The sequence below is a fragment of the Brachyhypopomus gauderio genome, chromosome 10 (assembly GCF_052324685.1).
Source record: "Brachyhypopomus gauderio isolate BG-103 chromosome 10, BGAUD_0.2, whole genome shotgun sequence".
NCBI classification, from domain to species: Eukaryota; Metazoa; Chordata; class Actinopteri; order Gymnotiformes; family Hypopomidae; genus Brachyhypopomus; species Brachyhypopomus gauderio.
In genome coordinates, this window is record NC_135220.1 from 8,662,205 (window position 1) to 8,682,300 (window position 20,096).

The following is a 20,096-nucleotide window of genomic DNA, read 5'->3' on the forward strand; positions in this document are numbered from 1 at the left end:
ACCAGTCCTTGTTTCTTTAAAAACAACCACAAAGTATTATTGTTTACAGGGAAAGAGTCGCCTCAACGCCAAAAACATTTCCCCAAAATGTTTTTTAACATGAATGAAAAGAAGAGACGAAAAGACTTGTGAGACGGTAATTTGACATTTCATATGAAGTTATTTTCTGGCAGCTGTGTTTTGTGGTCTGTGCACCTTCCAGAAAACAGGAAGTAATGTAGTTTCCGTCCTTATAAAGCGGCAGTAAGCAATTACAATTAACGACGAAGACAAAGAAAAACTGTCACAAGGACACTGCGCATCGATACCACACCGCCTCCCAAAGAATCACTCTACCTTTCGAAATTCGAGTCGGTTTGGCAGGCTGGCGACCAGTCTGCGTGGACGCACCAGAACCAAGATTCGCGCGCTGTGGAAGTGATCGTCTTCAGCCGCCACCGTTAGATTTTGAGAGCGTCAAAAACATACGGAGCGCGTGGGTAGACCGTGTGGGCGCGAGCTGGTCAGTGTGCCGCGAGCTCATCTGACGCTCGAAGCTGTAATGTGTGAGCTCGACTACAACAACTACATGAAAAAGGACTGAAGAGTGACAGCCTTCCTCGATCTACCGTAAGGTAAACACATCGTGTTTTGTTAAGGCGCTCTTTCATTTTTATTTACATTTAAACAGATTGAATTCAGTGGATTTCAGTTGTTTAACTGCATGCTATTTATAGAATAGTTTCCATATTCTAAGGCAGTAAGAAGGATCCCTTTCAAACTGTTGCTCCCAGTGTTTGTTTGTGTAGCTATTTAAAAACATATCGCATTTTCCCAAAACCTTCAGTTAAAACCCTACAAACCAACCTATTAATTCAACCCTATTAACCCAAAATTCTAAAATAATTCTGTATCACCACGTAACCCGTTTTGCTTTGTGGTGATTTAAATGAACTACGGTAGCTGTTCACAGTGATGGTGCTGAAACATCGTGCGTTGCCTAGCTTCGGATACCATTCTTTTCAGAGAAGATATTTTTTAAGAAAACAGATTTAGCTTTAAACCACAGCTTTATAGTTGCTTAATAATTAAGGATAAGATATATGTTATGATTTGACATACGACTTTTATTCACTTAAAAAACAGAAATATTGTATTAAGTCCGGTAATAGTTATTTGATGCACAAAACAAAGACCAACTAGACTTAAAAGTTGAGCGTGGAAATCAAAAATATATTCTTGTGTAATATTATGAATAGGTGGCAAAGGAAAATATCTTCTTGAATATATAGGCCAATATATGAACTAAGCGTGTAAAAGGTGTTTCTGACTGCACATGTAAAGCCTCAGACTTTCCTAACTAACCCTAACAATAACCCTAACAATAACCCTAACAATAACCCTATCCCTAACCCTGTTGTTGTTGCTTCTGTTCCAAGTAATGCCAAATATAATGGGATTCCACTTTGTTGGCATTAGACTGCAGCTTTGGAGTTAAGGCAGCCAGTCATAGATATACAAAGACAGACAGAGTCAGAGAGAGAGAGAGAGAGAGAGAGAGAGAGAGAGAGAGAGAGAGGAATCCAGTCCCCTCTGTCAGCTGGTAGGCCTACTAAGACTAACTAACCTACTGACCCCTAATACATAGCAGTGCCAGACCCCTAATACATAGCAGTCCCAGTCCAGCACTCCTGATCCAATCTGAGATAACCAAATGATCAAACAAAGCCAGGAAACCTGTCTGGAACATTGGGGCAATAAAAACAAAACTAATAAATTACAGACCTATCAGGCCCCCAAACAAACAATAGCAATTAGTGGAATATCACACCTCTCTCTGTCTCTCTCTCTCTCTCTCTCTCTCTCTCACACACACACACACACACTCACTCACCTCTCTCTCTCTCTCTCTTTCTCTCTCTCACACACACACATTCACCTCACTCTCTCTCCCTCTCACACACACACACACACACTCACCTCTCTCTCTCTCTCTCTCTCTCTTTCTCACACACACACATTCACATCACTCTCTCCCTTTCTCGCTCTCTCTCTCTTTCTCACACACACACACATTCACATCACTCTCTCCCTCTCTCGCTCTCTCTCTCTCTCTCTCACACACACACACACACACACACACACACACACACACACACACACACAAAAAAACATACAATAGGAATTACTGGAATATCTCTATACCACATCTCTGCATGTTCCACAGCAGACAGAACCTCACCAAATATAGGTTCAGTATTTACAGTCTGGCCATGGAAACAGGCAGAATCAAGAAACTCTGGCTGCCCAGATGGGAAAGCCTGCGTGTCACTGTGAGAGCAATGAGTGTGTGTGTGTGTGTGTGTGTGACAGAGAGATTTGAGTGTGTGTGTGTGTGTGTGTGTGTATGTGAGAGAGAGGTGAGTGTGTGTGTGTGTGTGTGTGTGAGTGGTTAGTGTGTGTGTGTGTGTGTGTGTGTATGTATGTGTGTGTATGAGGTCACTGTGTGAGTGTGTATGAATGTGTATTTGTGTGTGTGTATGTGTGTGTGTGTGTATGAGGTCACTGTGTGAGTGTATGAGTGTGTGTGAGTGTGTGGTCACTATGAAAGCAGTGAGTGTGTGTCTCTGTGTGTGTGTGTGTGTGTGTGTGAGAGAGAGAGAGAGAGAGAGAGAGAGAGAGAGAGAGAGAGAGAAAGGTGAGTGTGTGTGTGTGTGTGTGGTGAGTGCGTGTATGTGATCACTGTGAGTGTGTATCAATGTGTGTGAGTGTGTGGTCACTATGAAAGCAGTCTGGGTGTTTTACATCCCCACTGCAGTCAAGTGGTTACAAATCTGGGGGTAAAGTTGGACTTAAGTCTGAAATTTGACCTTCATAAATTGTGTTGTGAGGGCTAGTTTCTTTCAACTGCGCCTCCTTACCAAAATAAAACCTTTTCTGAACAATAATGACCTTGAAAAAGCAATCCATGCCTTCGTTAGTTCACATCTGGATTATTGCAATGCACTGTACATTGGACTAAGTCAAGCATCGCTCCATCACCTGCAACTGGTTCAGCTGCCCGGTTTCTTACTAATACTCGCAAGCACGATCATATTACTCCTGTTCTTTACTCTCTTCACTGGCTCCCAGTAAAATTTAGAATTCAGTTTAAAATTCTGTTGTTCATTTTCTGTGCAGTCCATGGACTCGCACCTCCCTATATAGGTGACATTATAAAGTTACATCAGCCTGGCAGAGATCTTCGTTCTGGTGGACAATATCTACTGGAGGTACCACGGTCTAGGTGTAAGCAGTTGGGTGATAGGTCTTTCACGGTAGCAGGTCCTAAATTGTGTAATGCCTTGCTACTGTTCTACGTTCCATCACTGATCTACCAATATTTAAAGCCGAACTTAAAACACACTTATTTAGGATGGCTTTCAATTTTCAATTATTTGCAAATGGTATCATTACCAACTGCACATGGACTGTTACGTCCAGCTCCGCCCTCCTCCCTGGTCCCACCTAGTTTCCCCGGTTCTGTGCTTTCCCTTGTGTCTGTTCCGCCCCCGTCTTTAGTGCCCACACCTGAATCTCGTTTCACTCCCCTGTTCAGAGTATATCTTCCCTCCTGTTTCAGTCCTCCGTGTCAGTCATTGTTAGTAAGTGCATCCCTCTGTCTTCCTTGCCCTCGCTCTGCTTTACCTTACCGTATGTGTTTTCTGTGTCCGTTAAGTGTCTCAGTTGTACTCTGTGTCTGTTTTCAGCTTCCCGTTTGGTCTCGTTGTATTCGATAGTTTTCCTCTCTGTGTTGTTGTTCAGTTTTCTATCGGTTGTGTCCTTTATGTTATGTTACTGTCTGCAGCCCTGCACTTTGCGTTTACGTTTGTAGCTGTTCTTGTGCCAGTAACCCCGAGTCTGATGTTCGTTAGTCCTCTTTGGTTTCTAGTTCTGTCTTACAGTTATGTGTGTGTCGGTTTTGCATTAAGTCAAGAGTAGTTCTGTCGTGTTGTGGTTCTGTTTTGCCGTCTTGTTGTTTGATGTTTCTGTTAAGCTAATGTTCGTGTACCTGGTAGTTTTGTCTGTCTAGTCTGTCCCTTGTTTCTTTAATAAACTAGTCAAATCTTGCACTTGCGTCACGCCTGTCCCCCTGAAACGTTACATGGACTAAGAAAAGACCATACTAGTTTATTTTGGATTCCATTGTGTACAGCGCTTTGGTCAACTTTGTTTGTGTAAGGTGCTATATAAATAACTGATGATTGATTGATTGAGACAGAGCTGTACTTTCTCCTTCATTGTGGAAGACTCACAAAGATTTGAGACAATTTTACAATAAAATTATTGTATAATCTGAAATGTTTTAATTTTTTAACACTTAAAAAAATTACTAATTATTCTTGGAGAAGGAAACACAGGAAGTCTTCCTGGAAAATATGTAACCTGAGAGACTATAGCTTGCACTGTATATATATTAATTACCTATATCATGTTCATATATTAGTATTATTACTGATTTTGTAATAACATAAATCTAGTTTAATGTTGTCATGTTTTTTAAATGTTATTATTAAACAACATTAAACAAGATTTGTGTTATTACAAAATCAGTAATAGTAATTTCCTCAGAGCAAATTCAGCTGTAATCCTCAAATGCTTTGACAGAATTGTACCTGATACAATCATGCCAGTAAAGCTACCTTGAATTGAGAAAAACAAACTGAATTGAAATTGTGTGTGTGTGTGCGAGAGAGGGAATGACGGATATGGAGAGAAGGAGAAAAGAACAGACAGACAAGAACAAAGCGGGAAAGACAGACAGACTGCTCCGAATTTGAAAAGCATCTCTGGGCTGATATCCAGAAGTTGTATTAGAAGAAATCTTGATTGGGATGTTTTTTGATGACAGGTAATAACAGTCATCATGACAGTCTTGACTTTTTAGATTTATCAAAATTGTCTACTTATTCACTAAGTAATATTTGATTTAATGAGCAAGACACTTCTTGGATTTTCTACTCTTAGAACAGCTCTCTAACATACACGGTTCTGCAGCCCATTTTGTGCATTTTAATGATTTCTGATTTTAATGAACATTAAAACCACAAAAAAACTGAAAATTCCTAAAAAATATAATGATGTTCTGTTTAATAAGTTGGGATCTAGCTAGCTAAGTGAATGACGGGAACATATCACAGTCATGCCAATCTGTAAACCACCCAGAGTAATTTATTTTAAAACCAGGTATTCACCAGTGTTACTGGGTACATCTGAGAACCAATCAGGATATAAGATGGAGAAAGCTCATTTGCTTTCCTGCCATGCTTATGATTGTGCTCCAAAATAAAAACTGATAAGTTTTTAAGTTTTGATTTTTTCATTCAAATAAGGAAAACTATATCTGATAAATTCACTATAACATGATCTGGATTATTATTATAGGGGTTTAAATATATCTATATATTTTTGAAATTACAGTGTTTGTCAGTGTTTATTAATAAGCTCCTCAGCCTAATTTTAGATTTGTTTTCAGATACACAGTCGATGACAGGTAGCAAAAAGATACAAAACATTTATGTAGAGCAAAACCATAATGTGCTAGGGCTCAGAATTGGAAACAAATCTAATGAGAACGCCAAACAAAGACATAGGTGTGATAGATTACTCTAACCCTAGGTTACTAACCTTAACCCTAACCCTAACCCTAGGTGTGATAGATTACACTAACCCTAGGTTACTAACCCTAACCCTAAGTTACTAACCCTAACCCTAACCCATAGGTGTGATAGATTACTCTAACCCTAGGTTACTAACCCTAACCCTAACCCTAGGTGTGAAAGGTTACTCAGAACACCCAATGTCACACACAACATGATTGGAAGAAACTCAGATTAGCTGAAAACAATGAGAGGTAGGGTAATTAGTAGAACAAGAGGGGACAAGGCTAAACAAAACAGAAACAAAAAGAAAAACAAAACCACATGGCTCTAGCACCATGGGCACCACCAGAGGAGGGATCTGTGACACATATAACACTCCAATATCTTATTTGCTGCTGGTCAAGATTATAAAATCCCTCCAGCATGAACTAATTCATTGTAGTAGTTCAGAAATTGTAGGGATGCAAGATGTAAGATTCTTAGCAGAGCTAAGTAGCATCCTGCTACTGTTCTGCCTTATGAATGAGATATGGCCCTCAGTCACGCACTGTAGCCAGGAAGAAGTGTTCCCAACACGGCAGCTTCTTCCTCTTCAAACCACATTCAGGCTGATATGAAGGTCAAGGCACACACTCTAACTCTCAGAGAGACAGCTTTTCCTTCTGGGTAAGGAGCAGTGCTTAAATTCCATGCTGAGGTCAAAGAGAATTGGCTTTTTTTTAATGACATCATCTAATGTGTTTGGGGTTTATTTTTAAGAATACACACATTCTTAAGGTTATACATGTTTTACATGAGTGCCTTTCTTCAACTTAAACACACATTAATGCACCAAAATGTAACTGATGTATAACAATGTTTTTTTCTTTTTCAGGCTTTTTGGATGTAAGTCATGAGATGATTTGTGTGTGAATCCAGCCCCCCGCTTATTGCTGCAGGTCAATGAAAATCTGACACACTACAGTGAGGACAACAGCCCATGAGCCGTAGTACAGCTGTGTGTGCTGATCTTAAAAAGTACCAGCAGCCTTTGTGGACAGCCCTTGAACTAACAGGATGGCAAAAACTTCCTACAGACTGCAGCGCTTTTTAAGGCGGGCTCAGTTGCTCCTCCTCTTCTTGGGCGTGGCTTATCTCATGGCAGGGAGTGTACTGCTGCTCCAGCGCTCCAGTGTGGCCTTGTTTCAAAGAGGAACTGAGACGCCCTTTCTGATGGCACCACCTAGAGCTCTGGGGGTACCTGGTGTCACCTGGCACTACAGGAGACTGGGATCCCGAATAATCCAGGATCTGGAGAACAGTCCCATGGATCTATCAAGCCATAAAGCAGAACAAGAGCATCTTATGTCTCGGAACCTGAAGCTCAGGCATCTACGGCGGCGTGGGTTTCCAGGCTGGAGAGCAGAGCAGGATGACATGGCGAAACACAATGAAACCAGACAAAAAGGTAAGACTTCCTGAATGGAAGGACCACAACATGGTCTCTGTGCTGATTGTAAACCTTTCGTAGAGCCGTCTCACACTAGTCTTTCACACCGGTCTTCTCAATTGTTCTCACAAGGAACCTACATTGGATGTTTCGTGAATAATGACGAGAAGCATGCGCTTGGAGGCACAATGCTGTATGATTTTCGCAAAATGACCAGCTCCTTGTGTCAAGACACATGCTCAGAGAGGTACTGTTTCACCAGAACCATGAACCACACAGAGGATGGTCAGTCAATCATGGTGTCTCATTACATATTTAGGGGATGGGAAAGAAGAAAAATGACCATACTCTGTATTGAAATATTGGCTACTGTGGTGTTTTCCACAAAATGAAATCACACTGAGAAACCATGCAGCCCCAAGGTCTCTACTGGCAGAAGAACACATATGACCAGTAGACCTGTGCAGGGTAGGGCACTGCAACATATTGATGTTCAGATTACTGATCCCATTGGATTGGAAAGCCTTCACTCATGATGCTGAAGAGCCAATCAAAGGCCAATCTGTGAAATGCAGTTTGATGAAGCGTCATGAGTCTCTGCGTCATAGTCTGGTTGGGACTAGTGGTACTTGTGTCATGCCATGAAGCAAAGTGAAGCTTTGTGCTCTTAAGATGTTACCAGTCAATACAACACAGAATGAACAACTTAGCAATCTGCCTTGTCCTCTAAGAGAGGCTTAATTAAGTGGACAAAAATTCATTGTTTAATTCATTGCTGGCAGACAACTGTTGATAACTGTTGTGAAAAGCGCTATACAAATATATTTGATTTGATTTGATAATTTTAGAAGACATAAGCATGGACACACATTTGTACAAACATGTGCATGCAAACAGTTTTAATCAGGAGTTTTAATCACTGTGTCTTCCAAAGAGATCTTCAACTCCGTGATCCTACAGTATTGATAACAAATTAGTGAGAAGACATAAGTAGACATTTAGATTTCTTTGCTAGCATGTCATTATGTTGTACAATGTACTTTCATATTATTGTTGTTATCTTTCATTGTATAGTTCAGTGTCATTTATAACAGGTACGGTTTTTTGCTCCCAGTAAATCATCAACACAAATGATTGTTTGGTATCCTCCCAAAACTGAAAAGGAATTTGTATCCTTGGAACCATAGAAATCGAAGCATTCTCCATCCTCCAGGTCCCAGACTAAAGGCAGACAAAATGAAAAGACACACTGTTCTCAGGGAAGAGAACAGGCAGTGTGGCAGGGACAGGTGGCCGGATCTGGGCTGTTTTGGGGCTGGTCCAGCAGGAGCACACAGAGGTGGTGCTGTCCAGCGCGCGGCTGGAGGCCACCTGGCCAACAACACTCAGCATGTGCAGCAGTCGCAGCTTCTCCCTAAACGCTTGACTCATAGGACAAAATGAACCACATTCAGGCTATATGCCAGATGTGATTAACACTCATCCTGCTTGTCCTGGAAATAGAAAATATTACTGCCGTGATGCCATCATGGTGAGCGTTAACATATGCAAACAGAACCATTTAGCAGTGAAGAGCATACAGTAAAGAATCTGAGCCAGAACATGTCATGGGCCACCCACACTACCAACAAAGCATAATTAATCATATTGATGCATAAATGCACCTTTTCCTGTAAAAAGTCTCTTAGTTGGGTGAGCGGTGCAGCTGAAACCTGGTCTCACATGCTGCAAAGATCACAAAAATCGTTAAAGGTTTCTATAAAAGACATCACACTGCCATGCTAGAGACAAATGTTTCTTTTAAAGAGCAATCTGAACATGCCACTGACTCTTTCCAGAGTGTGAGGTAACTTGTGTAATGGTTAACATGAATGCAGCTGTCCTTCTTGTAGTGGGTACCAGTTCGCAGGGCTGGAATATGGGACAGAATGTCACTGCGGGAACCGGATCAATGCCCCACGTGCTCGGATGGAGGACTGCAACCTGGACTGCCGGGGAGACAGGGGCTCTCCCTGTGGAGGTGTGGCACGCCTGTCTGTCTACAAGGTAGAGGAGACGCTGCCCGGCCACAGGAGATGTAAGTGAGCTATTTGAACAATAGCTGTAAATTAAAGAGAGGAACATAGAGAGGAACACAGAGAGGAAGTGGTGCAGGTGCTGGTGGTGGATGGTTTTAGTGCAGGGGTCTCCAACACGTCGCTACCCCTTTCCGAGTAGCTCGTCAAAGGGCCAATGAATTACATATAATATTACATATTGACGCGTTGTCAAGTAACGGCACATAAGAGGTGTATCTCAATTCAGGGGCTGCAGCCCACGAAGTGCGCATTTGTAGGCCGGTTACGTCACTGCGCCGCGACGAGGCTGTCCTTCTCGTGGACTCCTTCTTATGCGGCCGACAAATGTAGCCTTCAAAACCCCGAAAACGAAGGATGCGTCTGAGTATCCTTCACGTCCCACCATATCCCAGGATTCATTGCTCTATGAACAATAAACAGGCGGAGTCTAGTGTTCGGGCCGAAGAATTCGTTTTTAAATGTCGGTATTTTTTAAATATGGACATTTATAGTGCGATGAGATGCTAAATAACATGCCAGTTATTAATGATATTGCAGGTAAACCTGTGCTTTGAGTATTTACTAAAGAGTAATGTTTATAAAAATACATTGAATTTTGTTATGAAGTTATACTTTCCGTCAAACATGTGAATACATGTTCAACGCATTTTCTTTTAGGCATTTGTGGGTGATGTGATATTTGTTGGACAGCGCGCTAACACATATGTAATGTATGAAACGGGGCAGAGCGTGGTCACGCAAACATACGTCTTGCGAAGACTAGACTGTTTCATTTAACAGCCGTGAGATGCAGCCTACCCGGCCTTCGAAGTGTGTGGCCACCGTGGGCTGCGGTCTACGCGGTCTACGTAGGCTGCAGCCCCTGAATTGAGATGCAGCCAAGGTGTATCTCAATTCAGGGGCTGCAGCCCATGAAGTGCGCATTTGTAGGCCGGTTACGTCACTGCGCCGCGACGAGGCTGTCCCAATTCGTGGACTCCTTCTTATGCGGCCGACGAATGTAGCCTTCAAAACCCCGAAAACGAAGGATGCGTCTGAGTATCCTTCACGTCCCACCATATCCCAGGATTCATTGCTCTATGAACAATAAACAGGCGGAGTCTAGTGTTCGGGCCGAAGAATTCGTTTTTAAATGTCGGTATTTTTTAAATATGGACATTTATAGTGCAATGAGATGCTAAATAACATGCCAGTTATTAATGATATTGCAGGTAAACCTGTGCTTTGAGTATTTACTAAAGAGTAACGTTTATAAAAATACATTGAATTTTGTTATGAAGTTATACTTTCCGTCAAACATGTGAATACATGTTCAACGCATTTTCTTTTAGGCATTTGTGGGTGATGTGATATTTGTTGGACAGCGCGCTAACACATATGTAACGTAATGGGGTAGAGCCTGGTCACGCAAACACACGTCTTGCGAAGACTAGACTGTTTCATTTAACAGCCGTGAGATGCAGCCTACCCGGCCTTCGAAGTGTGTGGCCACCGTGGGCTGCGGTCTACGCGGTCTACGTAGGCTGCAGCCCCTGAATTGAGATGCAGATATTCACGATAACACACTCCCTCTCGTGTTCTATTGCTCAATTACCTGTCAATCAAAAAGTTAGGCTGCCGTCAATATTGAATAAACCAGGGGTCACCCACGTCATGAGTCGCCCACGGGCTTGTTTTAAAAATAGCTCACTATAGCGCCATGCACCAAAGTGCTGCATCGCATATGTTTTTGCTGCTATTATAGATTGTCCACGGTTGCTAGCGGTCTTCCCGCTTAGCAATTGACACTCGCACACGCAACTTTCGTTCGTACTAATCTGGTAGCCCTCCGCAATAATTGGCATCCAAGAAGTAGCTCCCAGTTTCAAAAAGGTTGGCGACCCCTGTTTTAGTGGAATCTGGCCCACAGAGTATTCAGTGTGTCCACAGAATATCAGTCAAGCCACACAAGGTTTCAAGACTTTCTGGTTTCCAATATTGGATTCATCCTAGATAATCCCAGGGCTAGATTCTTGCTCTGTGAGACTGAAGATACAGAAGGAAGAGATGAGATAGATAAGCCATATGAGAAAGAGAGAAAGAAAAAAGAAAGGAAGGGAGAGAGATAAGAAGAAAGAATGAAAAAATTGAAAAAAGCGAGAGGGAGTAAGCAAACATTCTTATAATAATTTTATAATTCAGTTTAGCTGTGACACCAGCAGAAGTGCAGGGTTAAACACCAGCTCACCTGATCACACAGTCATAACAGAATGAGCACGTAGGCGTGAGAGAGTGTGACACTACATTCATCCTCTTTCAGACAGGAACGTTCGCTACCACGGCTGCTTCCTAACACCGAGGGACACCGGTGGTGACTCACTATTTCATGGCAGCCACTTCAACCTGACCTCCCAGCTGTGTGTGGAGACCTGCACAGATAAGGTTTTGCACTCTTAAACACACTCCACAGAGTTCTTACATCCTCTTTGCACTTGCATGAACAGGAGGCGCCATCAGTCAATACTTCTCTGCCGTTCAACAGCCTGTTTAGACTCTCAAAAAATACAATTGCTTGTCTCGGACGAGTGATTCTCACAACAGCTAAGAGGCCTACAAATAGGTGACAGGAGAGCAGTTACTCACAACTAGTTGAGAGCATTTATGTACTGGAGAATGATTGAAACAAATCATTTTTGCAGTGTTAGACAGCCCTATGTATGAAGCTAAATGACAACTTGAATTTAACTGATTACAGAGTGACTTTTCACAGAATGAAAGGCTTTTTTTTTCTTTGCATGTGACCCTGACAGGAACTTCCATTAGCCTTATTGAGAGGGCGGGACTGTCTGTGTGGCCCTGCCTCCTCTCTTTTAATAATGCACAAGAGAGTAGACGGACACCTATGTGGATGGAGGAACACAACAAACCTCTCTACCCTTGCTGACCAAAACTACGTCCAGGTGTACAGCACTCCAGTGCTAGGTAAGCTCACACACACACACACACACACACACACACACACACACACACACACACACACACACACACACACACACACACACACACACACACACCATTCACTCATCAGTGTGCACAATGTGTCCCATGGTGTCAGACTCCAGGTGCAGGGAGAGGTCATTTCTGCCTGAGAGGTCATCCTCTCTGGTGGCACTGTCCAGCTTCCCCGGAGCAGGTAACACCTGGCTGCGCCACCTATTGGAGCTCTCCACCGGCTACTACACGGGCAGCTACTACTTCGACGGCTCTTTGTACAGCAAAGGTGAGGCGTTCGGCCTAGACTTCATGAGTCAGGCGTTTAACAAGAAGGTATGAAAGAAAAAAAAGTAGTGGTAAAAAAAAAAAACAGCTTGAATAAATGCTAAAGAACGAATGGTTTAAGATGTGAGTGTCCTGTGCTGGGGTTTCAAAGGCTTTAAGGGTGAGAAGGACTACTGGCGAAGTGGAAGGACAATCTGTGTGAAGACGCACGAGAGCGGGCCGAGAGAGATCAGCATGTTCCACTCTGCCATCCTGCTCATACGGAACCCTTACCGCTGCCTGGTGGCTGAGTTCAACCGCCAGTGTGCAGGTCATCTGGGACACGCGTCCGCCACCCGCTGGAAGAGTGATGGTACGAGTCAGCCGGGCTGCTTCGTTATGCAAGAGCTTTCAGACTAACGCCTAACCACTAACGCGGCACAATCACTGCCTAGCTTGGTAATTGCTATAATTATTTAGTGTAGCATGGTGGGAGTGTGTGGTGTGTACTGAGTAAAAAACAGAATTTGTAGCTAATGGTTCGGAAAGATGGACGATGATCAAAATGGTGACATGGTGTTGCAGTGATTGTGGTGAAGGCCTTTGAAACAAAGCTGAATAGATTAATAGTTCATCTTCAAATGAAGCTTTTCTAATCAGCTGCATCTTCCACTCACGCTTTCCTTTCCTCAGAGTGGCCCGAGTTTGTGGACAGCTACGCCTCTTGGTGGGCGTCCCATGCTCTGGCCTGGCTCCAGTACTCCACCCGCCTGCTGGTGGTGCACTACGAGGAGCTGCAGGAAGATCTCCGCCCTCGGCTGAAGCGCATTGCCTCCTTCCTAAACGCTAGCGTGTCTGACGAGAGGCTCCTGTGTGCTGCCAGTAATCGGGACGGCCACTTCAAACGCTTGGCCACCCTCCACCTCGCTGATGACCCCTTCACGCCGGACATGAGGACTCGCATAGACGGATACATTCGTGCTGTGGACAAGGCCCTCCGGGACAGGAACCTGAGTGGCCTGCCAGAGGAGTACATGCCTAGATGATGATGATGATGATGATGATGAGTGCCAGTGACTAGAGTGGCAAAGGACATGATGAAAGTGTTAACATTTGAGGGAAGAAGAGAGAGGGGCCGGCGAACCATAACAGAAGTGCCTGGAGATCTGCATGTGTTTGGCAGCCATTCCTGTGACCTTGAACTTCATTTGTTCCTCTTGTAGGCTACATCTCTCAAGCAAAAGGCAACTTGACCTTCCTTTAGTACCTAATAAATCCAGCTGGTGAACTACTCCTCTGTGGTATGTTTGAAGTTTAGACTGAAAAATTTATCTTGACTTGACTAAGGTCCAAAGAACTAGCTCAGATCTAGACTTTCAAGCGTTATGAAATTATTTGCACTTCTAGTGGCCACAGCAGCCCTGGAGATGTAGCACACTCAGTACTCACAAGGAGCTTATTGTGTTTCAACAGGTGGGCTGGTGATCAAAACGCAGATACACTTTTGTCTTAGAGCATGTGCTTTAGAACTGCTCGTTTGAGAAAAGGAACACAGGGATACCCCATACAGACGTGGCAGTTAAGAGCTGTGTTACTCTGTAAGGTGCAAATTGTACCTGAGCCTTATTTTAACATCCCCTGTCATTTTGGGTAAGTTCACCTTTGCTTTTCTTTAGACCTTTGTTGGACATCCAGGTGTTATGAGTGAGGAGTGCGCAGAAAAATGTGAGGAAGGAAATACAGATCTCCAACTGAACCTTTTAGGAATGACAACAATCAGCTTAACATACAGGCTTAAACAAAGAATAATATAACATCAGAACCCCCAGGTGCTGTGGCAACATACACCACCTGAAGAAGATATTGGCTAACAAAAACAAGACAAGCAACAATTTACACAACACCAGTCTATGTGCATGACCGCCTCTGAATGCCAGTAACTGTCAGCAGGGGGATGGATGGTTCACACCGGGACAATACACAGAGAAAATTGATAATGAACAGAAAACAACAAAACCAATAACAACCCTGAAAAAAAAATCCAGATAAACAACGTTGAGAAAAATCCTGTGGAATTAAAAATGAAAAAGCATCAAAACCTTCGTTGTGATTTCTGACTGCCAATAAAATCATTTGGGATGAATTAAATGATGGAATCGCTGTTGTGTTAGTGGTGTTTGGAACATCAGCCCTATATTACTTTCCCACCATTTGTCAGCTTTTTCAGATATGATTTTAAGATGCCATCATTAAATGTGCCATATTTTGTCAATTGTGATTTTTCACCGCAATCGAAATTTGTCCTCCGCTTTTTACCCATCTGTGCAGTTAGAACACACACACACACACACTAGTGATTACTAGGGGGCTGTGGTGCACACGTGCCCAGAGCGGTGGGCAGCCCTAGCCCGGTGCCCGGGGAGCATTTGGGGTTAGGTGCCTTGCTCAAGGGCACCTCAGTCATGGCCTCAGGCCTGGGAATTGAACCCACGACCCTTTGGTCACAAGACCAGTTCCCTACCTCCAGAACATGACAGCCCCACTAGATGAAGTCACTGATTGTATGATTACATACAATCAAATACTTAGGTTGTAATACAGAGCAGAGCATTATAACCTCTATGTGCACCGTCTATGCTGAGAAAAGCTCAGAATTTATGGTGGTTTCAAAGACATCATCTATGCCAGATCCTGTAGTTACATCTCACTCTCTCCCATGCCCACACACTCGCACACACACAAATGATATGCTAAGAGTACCGAACAGGGCACAGGTTGTTTTGAATGTGTGGCCATCTGTTTTCCAGCACTAGATTAGAGGTTGATTGGTTGGTCCAAAAATACCCATGAGGTCAAACAGCAGTCGTTTATTCTGCATTATGGGTCCATGTGGACAGTGGCTTCTTTTCCCGAAACATTTAAATTACAGTTCGATTCGACAAGCCCAAGAAAGTAAGGGATTTTTTTCACCGATTTATCTGAGCTACCAGCCCAGCAGAATTCTTATGTAATGTGATGGCAGTGTAATTTTACTCAAGTCATCATACACCATATTTACAGTTGTGATCAAATTTATTCAACCCCCAATGCTGCGAAGGGTTTTATGAAATTCAGTGCACATTTGTAATTGTGTTCATAATGAAATCTTACAAGGACTTGTTAAAGAACTAAATGCAACTAAGATAGCATCAATTTTTTTTGTCATAAAGTATTAAATGGCCTTTTTGTGATTTCTTCATTGACACAATTATTCAACCCCTTTACGACTACCACTCCTAAGAACAGAGGTTCATTCCAGTGTTTTCCATCAGGTATTGAAAACATCTGTGGATGTCAACGAGCAGCAGTCAAGCATGATAAGCACCAATTAGGCAGATTTAAAAGGACTGTGATACTCAGCTCCTTCTAGACATCTACTGGTGTGTTTCCAAGCATGGTGAAGGCAAGAGAATGGTCCCAGAAGACAAGAGAAGAGGTTATTGCTCTTCACAAGAATGGCAAAGGATATAAAAAGATTGCGAAGTTGTTAAATATTCCAAGAGACACTATCGGAAGTATCATTCGCAAGTTCAAGTTAAAGGGCACAGTGGAAACGTTACCTGGTCGTGGCAGAAAGAAGATCCTGACCGCGACTGCTGTGCGCTACCTGAAGCGTAATGTGGAGAAAAATCCCCGCGTGACTGCTAAGGAACTGAAAAAAGACCTGTCAGATGTGGGCACTGAAGTTTCAGCTCAGACAATAAGGCGCGCACTGCATAACGAAGACCTCCATGCCAGAATGCCCAGACGCACCCCCTTGCTGACTCCAAAGAACAAGAAAAGTCGACTGCAGTATGCCAAAATTCATGTGGACAAGCCACAAAGGTTTTGGAACAGGTTTTGGAAACTAAATTAGAACTGTTTGGGACAATGGACCAGCGCTATGTTTGGAGAAGGAAGAACCAGGCTTATGAACAAAAGAACACCTTGCCTACTGTAAAGCATGGCGGGGGGTCAATTATGCTTTGGGGCTGTTTTGCTTCTAATGGTACAGGAAAGCTTCAACGTGTGCAGGGTACCATGAATTCCCTTCAGTACCAGGAGATCTTGGAGGAAAATGTGATGGAGTCAGTCACAAACCTGCGGCTTGGGAGACGTTGGACCTTCCAACAGGACAATGATCCGAAGCACACATCCAAGTCCACTAGAGCATGGTTGAACATGAAAGGCTGGAACATTCTAGAGTGGCCATCGCAATCACCAGACTTAAATCCAATTGAGAACCTCTGGTGGGACCTAAAGAAGGCAGTTGCAGTGCGCAAGCCTAAGAATGTGACTGAACTGGAGGCTTTTGCCCATGAAGAATGGGCTAAGATACCCATAGGTCGCTGCAAGACACTTGTGTCAAGCTATGCTTCACGCTTGAAAGCTGTCATAACTGGAAAAGGATGTTGTACTAAGTACTAAAAAATAATGTCACTAGGGGGTTGAATAAAACTGATAATGATGTGAGCACAGTAAAGACATTTGTGGTTATTCCATCATAAATATTATGTTATGTTTGTCTAATTTATAAGTGCCTCTTTGATATAATTGTAAATAAGATGACTGAAATGATCAAAATCAATGTCAAACTGGCCAAAACACTTTATTTCAGTGGGGGTTGAATAAATTTGATCACAACTGTATCCATTGAATTTAGCCTTATGGCTCATATGATGTCAATGGTTCATGTGCAGTGCTTGCGTGTATGAATTTTCCATTCTCAAGTGTTAGGGTATACAATTTTCCATTCTGCACTGTGCTGCAATATATATACGATACATTCAGGAACCATACCGTTCAGAGTGGAGCACTTCAGGAGCACCATCATGGTGGATGAACTGAACCTATTTGAGAGGATTAGAGCCTCAGAACTATACCTTGACTGCCCAAGCTTTGTTAAACGTCTGTCTGACTGCCACAGTGCTGAAGATGCATTGACACACCAAGCAGGCTTTCCTTCTGCTAAATAATGCGCCATCCAAGCCCCCCACCCTGCCTCCTCTTCACCTCACTCATCAAAACAATCACAGTTTGCCATAATGTCATGACTTCATTACAGCTATAATTCCCACTGCTACCAATTGTTTTGTATGTAGAAGAAAATCCCCTGGGATGGTCCTGGAATGTGTGGAAGACAGTGGGGATGGGTGTGTGTACAGTGCTGCCATGGTGACAGGTACTTTATGGAGCAATGGTTATTAAAAATACTTCCCCATGTACACAGATCCAAAGACAAATGGACAGGAGAAGAGGTTATATTGCTTAGGCCATGCAAATGATGGAACATGCAAATGGTGAAGATGGAATGAGATTGTTAAACGAGATTCTCAGATTCTCCAATGGCAAAGATGAATTGTTTGTGGCATCAGAGGCTAGTCATATCTCATATTAATTTTGGAGAATGCAGGCTAGCCTCACTGGGCTCACTGGTCCCTTTCAGGATGACGTAGCTGGGGGTCATGGGAAAATGTTCGGCAGACCCTTTAGCGCAGGGGTACTCAAATGGCGGACCGCGGATCCGGTGGATCCGGATCCGTACCCGAACCCAATCTCATTCCTGATTAACTGGATACGGACCAAAACAAAACCGTAGCATTTATTTCAGGGCTATTGAAAAAACACTCTGTCACGAGTGTTACGTTCGCCACCCCCCGCTCAACAACTTACGTTCGCCACCCCCCCCCCCCCCCCCCCCCCCCCCCCTCCCCGCTCAACCGGACCTCAGGTCACAGGTATCATTGTCGGCAGACATTGCATGGTCCGTGTCCTTTTGCTGTTTCTGCTATCCTTAAGGAATAAATAATCCCAATCACAAATCCAGCTCCAATACACTAATAAAAGTGTCTGGCACACACCAAAACTATTTTTGCGTTGCACAGAGTGGCAATAAAAGGCTGTAGTGACAACACGTCTGCCTGGACGATGGTGCTCGCTGTAAATTCTGATTTATACTAGAAGAGTGTAAAGGGGGATGAGGGCAATGTGCCACCGTTCTGGGCAGCAGGTCGGCAGCACCGAGTCTTATAGGAATAATTGGAATTTTGACATTAGGTGAAAATTGCGGTCGAACTAATGGCTTCCAACCTAAGTATGTCACCTTGAAGAGGAACACGGGCTGAAATCGAACAAAAAGCCCCTAATTAACATTCCCTGCCATCCTACTGCATCATCCTGCACTCTGCTGAAAGCTTTACTCACAAATAGAAGTCAATCTGAGGGCAAATATATTATTCTCAGACTCATGTCTCTTTTAATGATCAGATGTGGACTACGGCATGTTTCATAAAAATAATAATAATAAAACGAAAGGCATTGAGAGTACTGAATGATGGGATGAGTGTGTCTGGCTCTTCTACAGAATGTTCACATACCTCGGAAACATTGCAGCAACCATTACTAGTCAGATCTTGGTTTATGATGTGGTTATACAGCAGCTCCAGTAAATCATTCAACCTGCATTAACAGACTACCTCTCCATTATGGCCACAGATAATCCCCACATCAGAGTTTCAATGCTACTTTTTAAAAAGATGCATGCACAAACACTACACGCATTCAGCTATTATTAAGCTCTAAATCAGCCTTGAAATGAGTGGGCAAAGTGGTAGTGAGCCAATAATAACGCACGTGGCTATAAATAAAGGAAACCCCCACCCCATTTCCTCTGGTTATTATGGTTTAATAAAAATTAGCAGTCATCCTCCTGGGATGCAAGACGTATAAATTTATATTGTGCTGCTTTGATGCTCTGGAGGAGATCTACTTTCCATCATTAGTGTGGATGCAGTATCCAAGTGACTGTAATGGGAAAGGGGTGGGTTTTTTGTGTTTAGTTTTGTTTGGTGGGTTAAGCCAGACTCAATGTTTAGGGTTAGGGTTAGGGTAGGGTTTGGTGGGTTAAGCTAGACTCATGCTTAGCGGGGTTGTAACAGCCAGATGTGACTTTTGTCTGAGAGTCTAATGCAGTGAGAATAACAATGCGTGAGGAATTAATCTCAGCTCTGAGACGGACGGGTTTATTGAGACCTAGACGATATGGGTTAGGGTTATCATGGAGTGATTCTCAATAAAGTGATGGTGGATAGACGGAGATTATCGGGGGCTTTACTTGCTGCATAGATTTAAATATGGCATGGATACCTTCCTAGTGAATGTCACAAGGACCACCTGATTCTGATATAAAATGTGTATATTTCTGAAGCTGAAAAGTTGTTTTGAACTTCAATGTCCTGATAGCATAAAAACTTATTATTTTGATCTATTAGTTATGTAGAAAGATCTAATATCCAAATATTTAACTTAGATAGGTTTGTCACAACTAACACAAATCATTGTAAAAGGACAGGAATCAAAGCCGTGTCTGCAGTAACCTAACCACAGAGAGAGAGAGAGAGAGAGAGAGAGAGAGAGAGAGAGAGAGAGAGAGAGAGAGATAGATAGATAGATAGATAGATAGATAGATAGATAGATAGATAGATAGATAGATGGCCAAAAGATCCTACAGTAGGCAATGGAGGTTTTTGTATTACAGTTTTTCTCGATTGTTAACACACTAATGCTGGTAATTGAGACACAATGACCACAACATGTAACTATTGCACCAACCCCCTGAACCAATTCTACTAAACTACAAGCACAATTCCTGCTTTACACTCAAATTGCAGTTCTAAAACACACTTTTTTCAAAACACTACACACAATTTTCTG

General features: G+C 42.9%; 1 protein-coding gene across 4 annotated transcripts; it reads left to right on the forward strand.

Annotated features, from left to right (window-relative positions):
• The first annotated feature begins 237 nt into the window (after positions 1-237).
• wscd1b (WSC domain containing 1b) lies at positions 238-14,477 on the forward strand. 4 transcript variants are annotated; one of them, XM_077019220.1, is made up of 9 exons: positions 238-614; positions 6,496-7,068; positions 7,183-7,297; positions 8,943-9,127; positions 11,428-11,549; positions 11,918-12,089; positions 12,223-12,387; positions 12,538-12,738; positions 13,059-14,477. In XM_077019220.1, the coding sequence occupies exons 2-9, from the start codon at positions 6,678-6,680 to the stop codon at positions 13,409-13,411; spliced, it is 1,704 nt and encodes a 567-aa protein (XP_076875335.1). In that variant the 5' UTR covers positions 238-614; positions 6,496-6,677; the 3' UTR covers positions 13,412-14,477. The 4 variants fall into 4 exon arrangements, with proteins under 4 accessions (XP_076875335.1, XP_076875339.1, XP_076875337.1 ...); XM_077019224.1 differs by having other exon boundaries at positions 238-609; XM_077019222.1 differs by lacking the exon at positions 238-614 and adding an exon at positions 2,063-3,623.
• Positions 14,478-20,096: the final 5,619 nt, after the last annotated feature.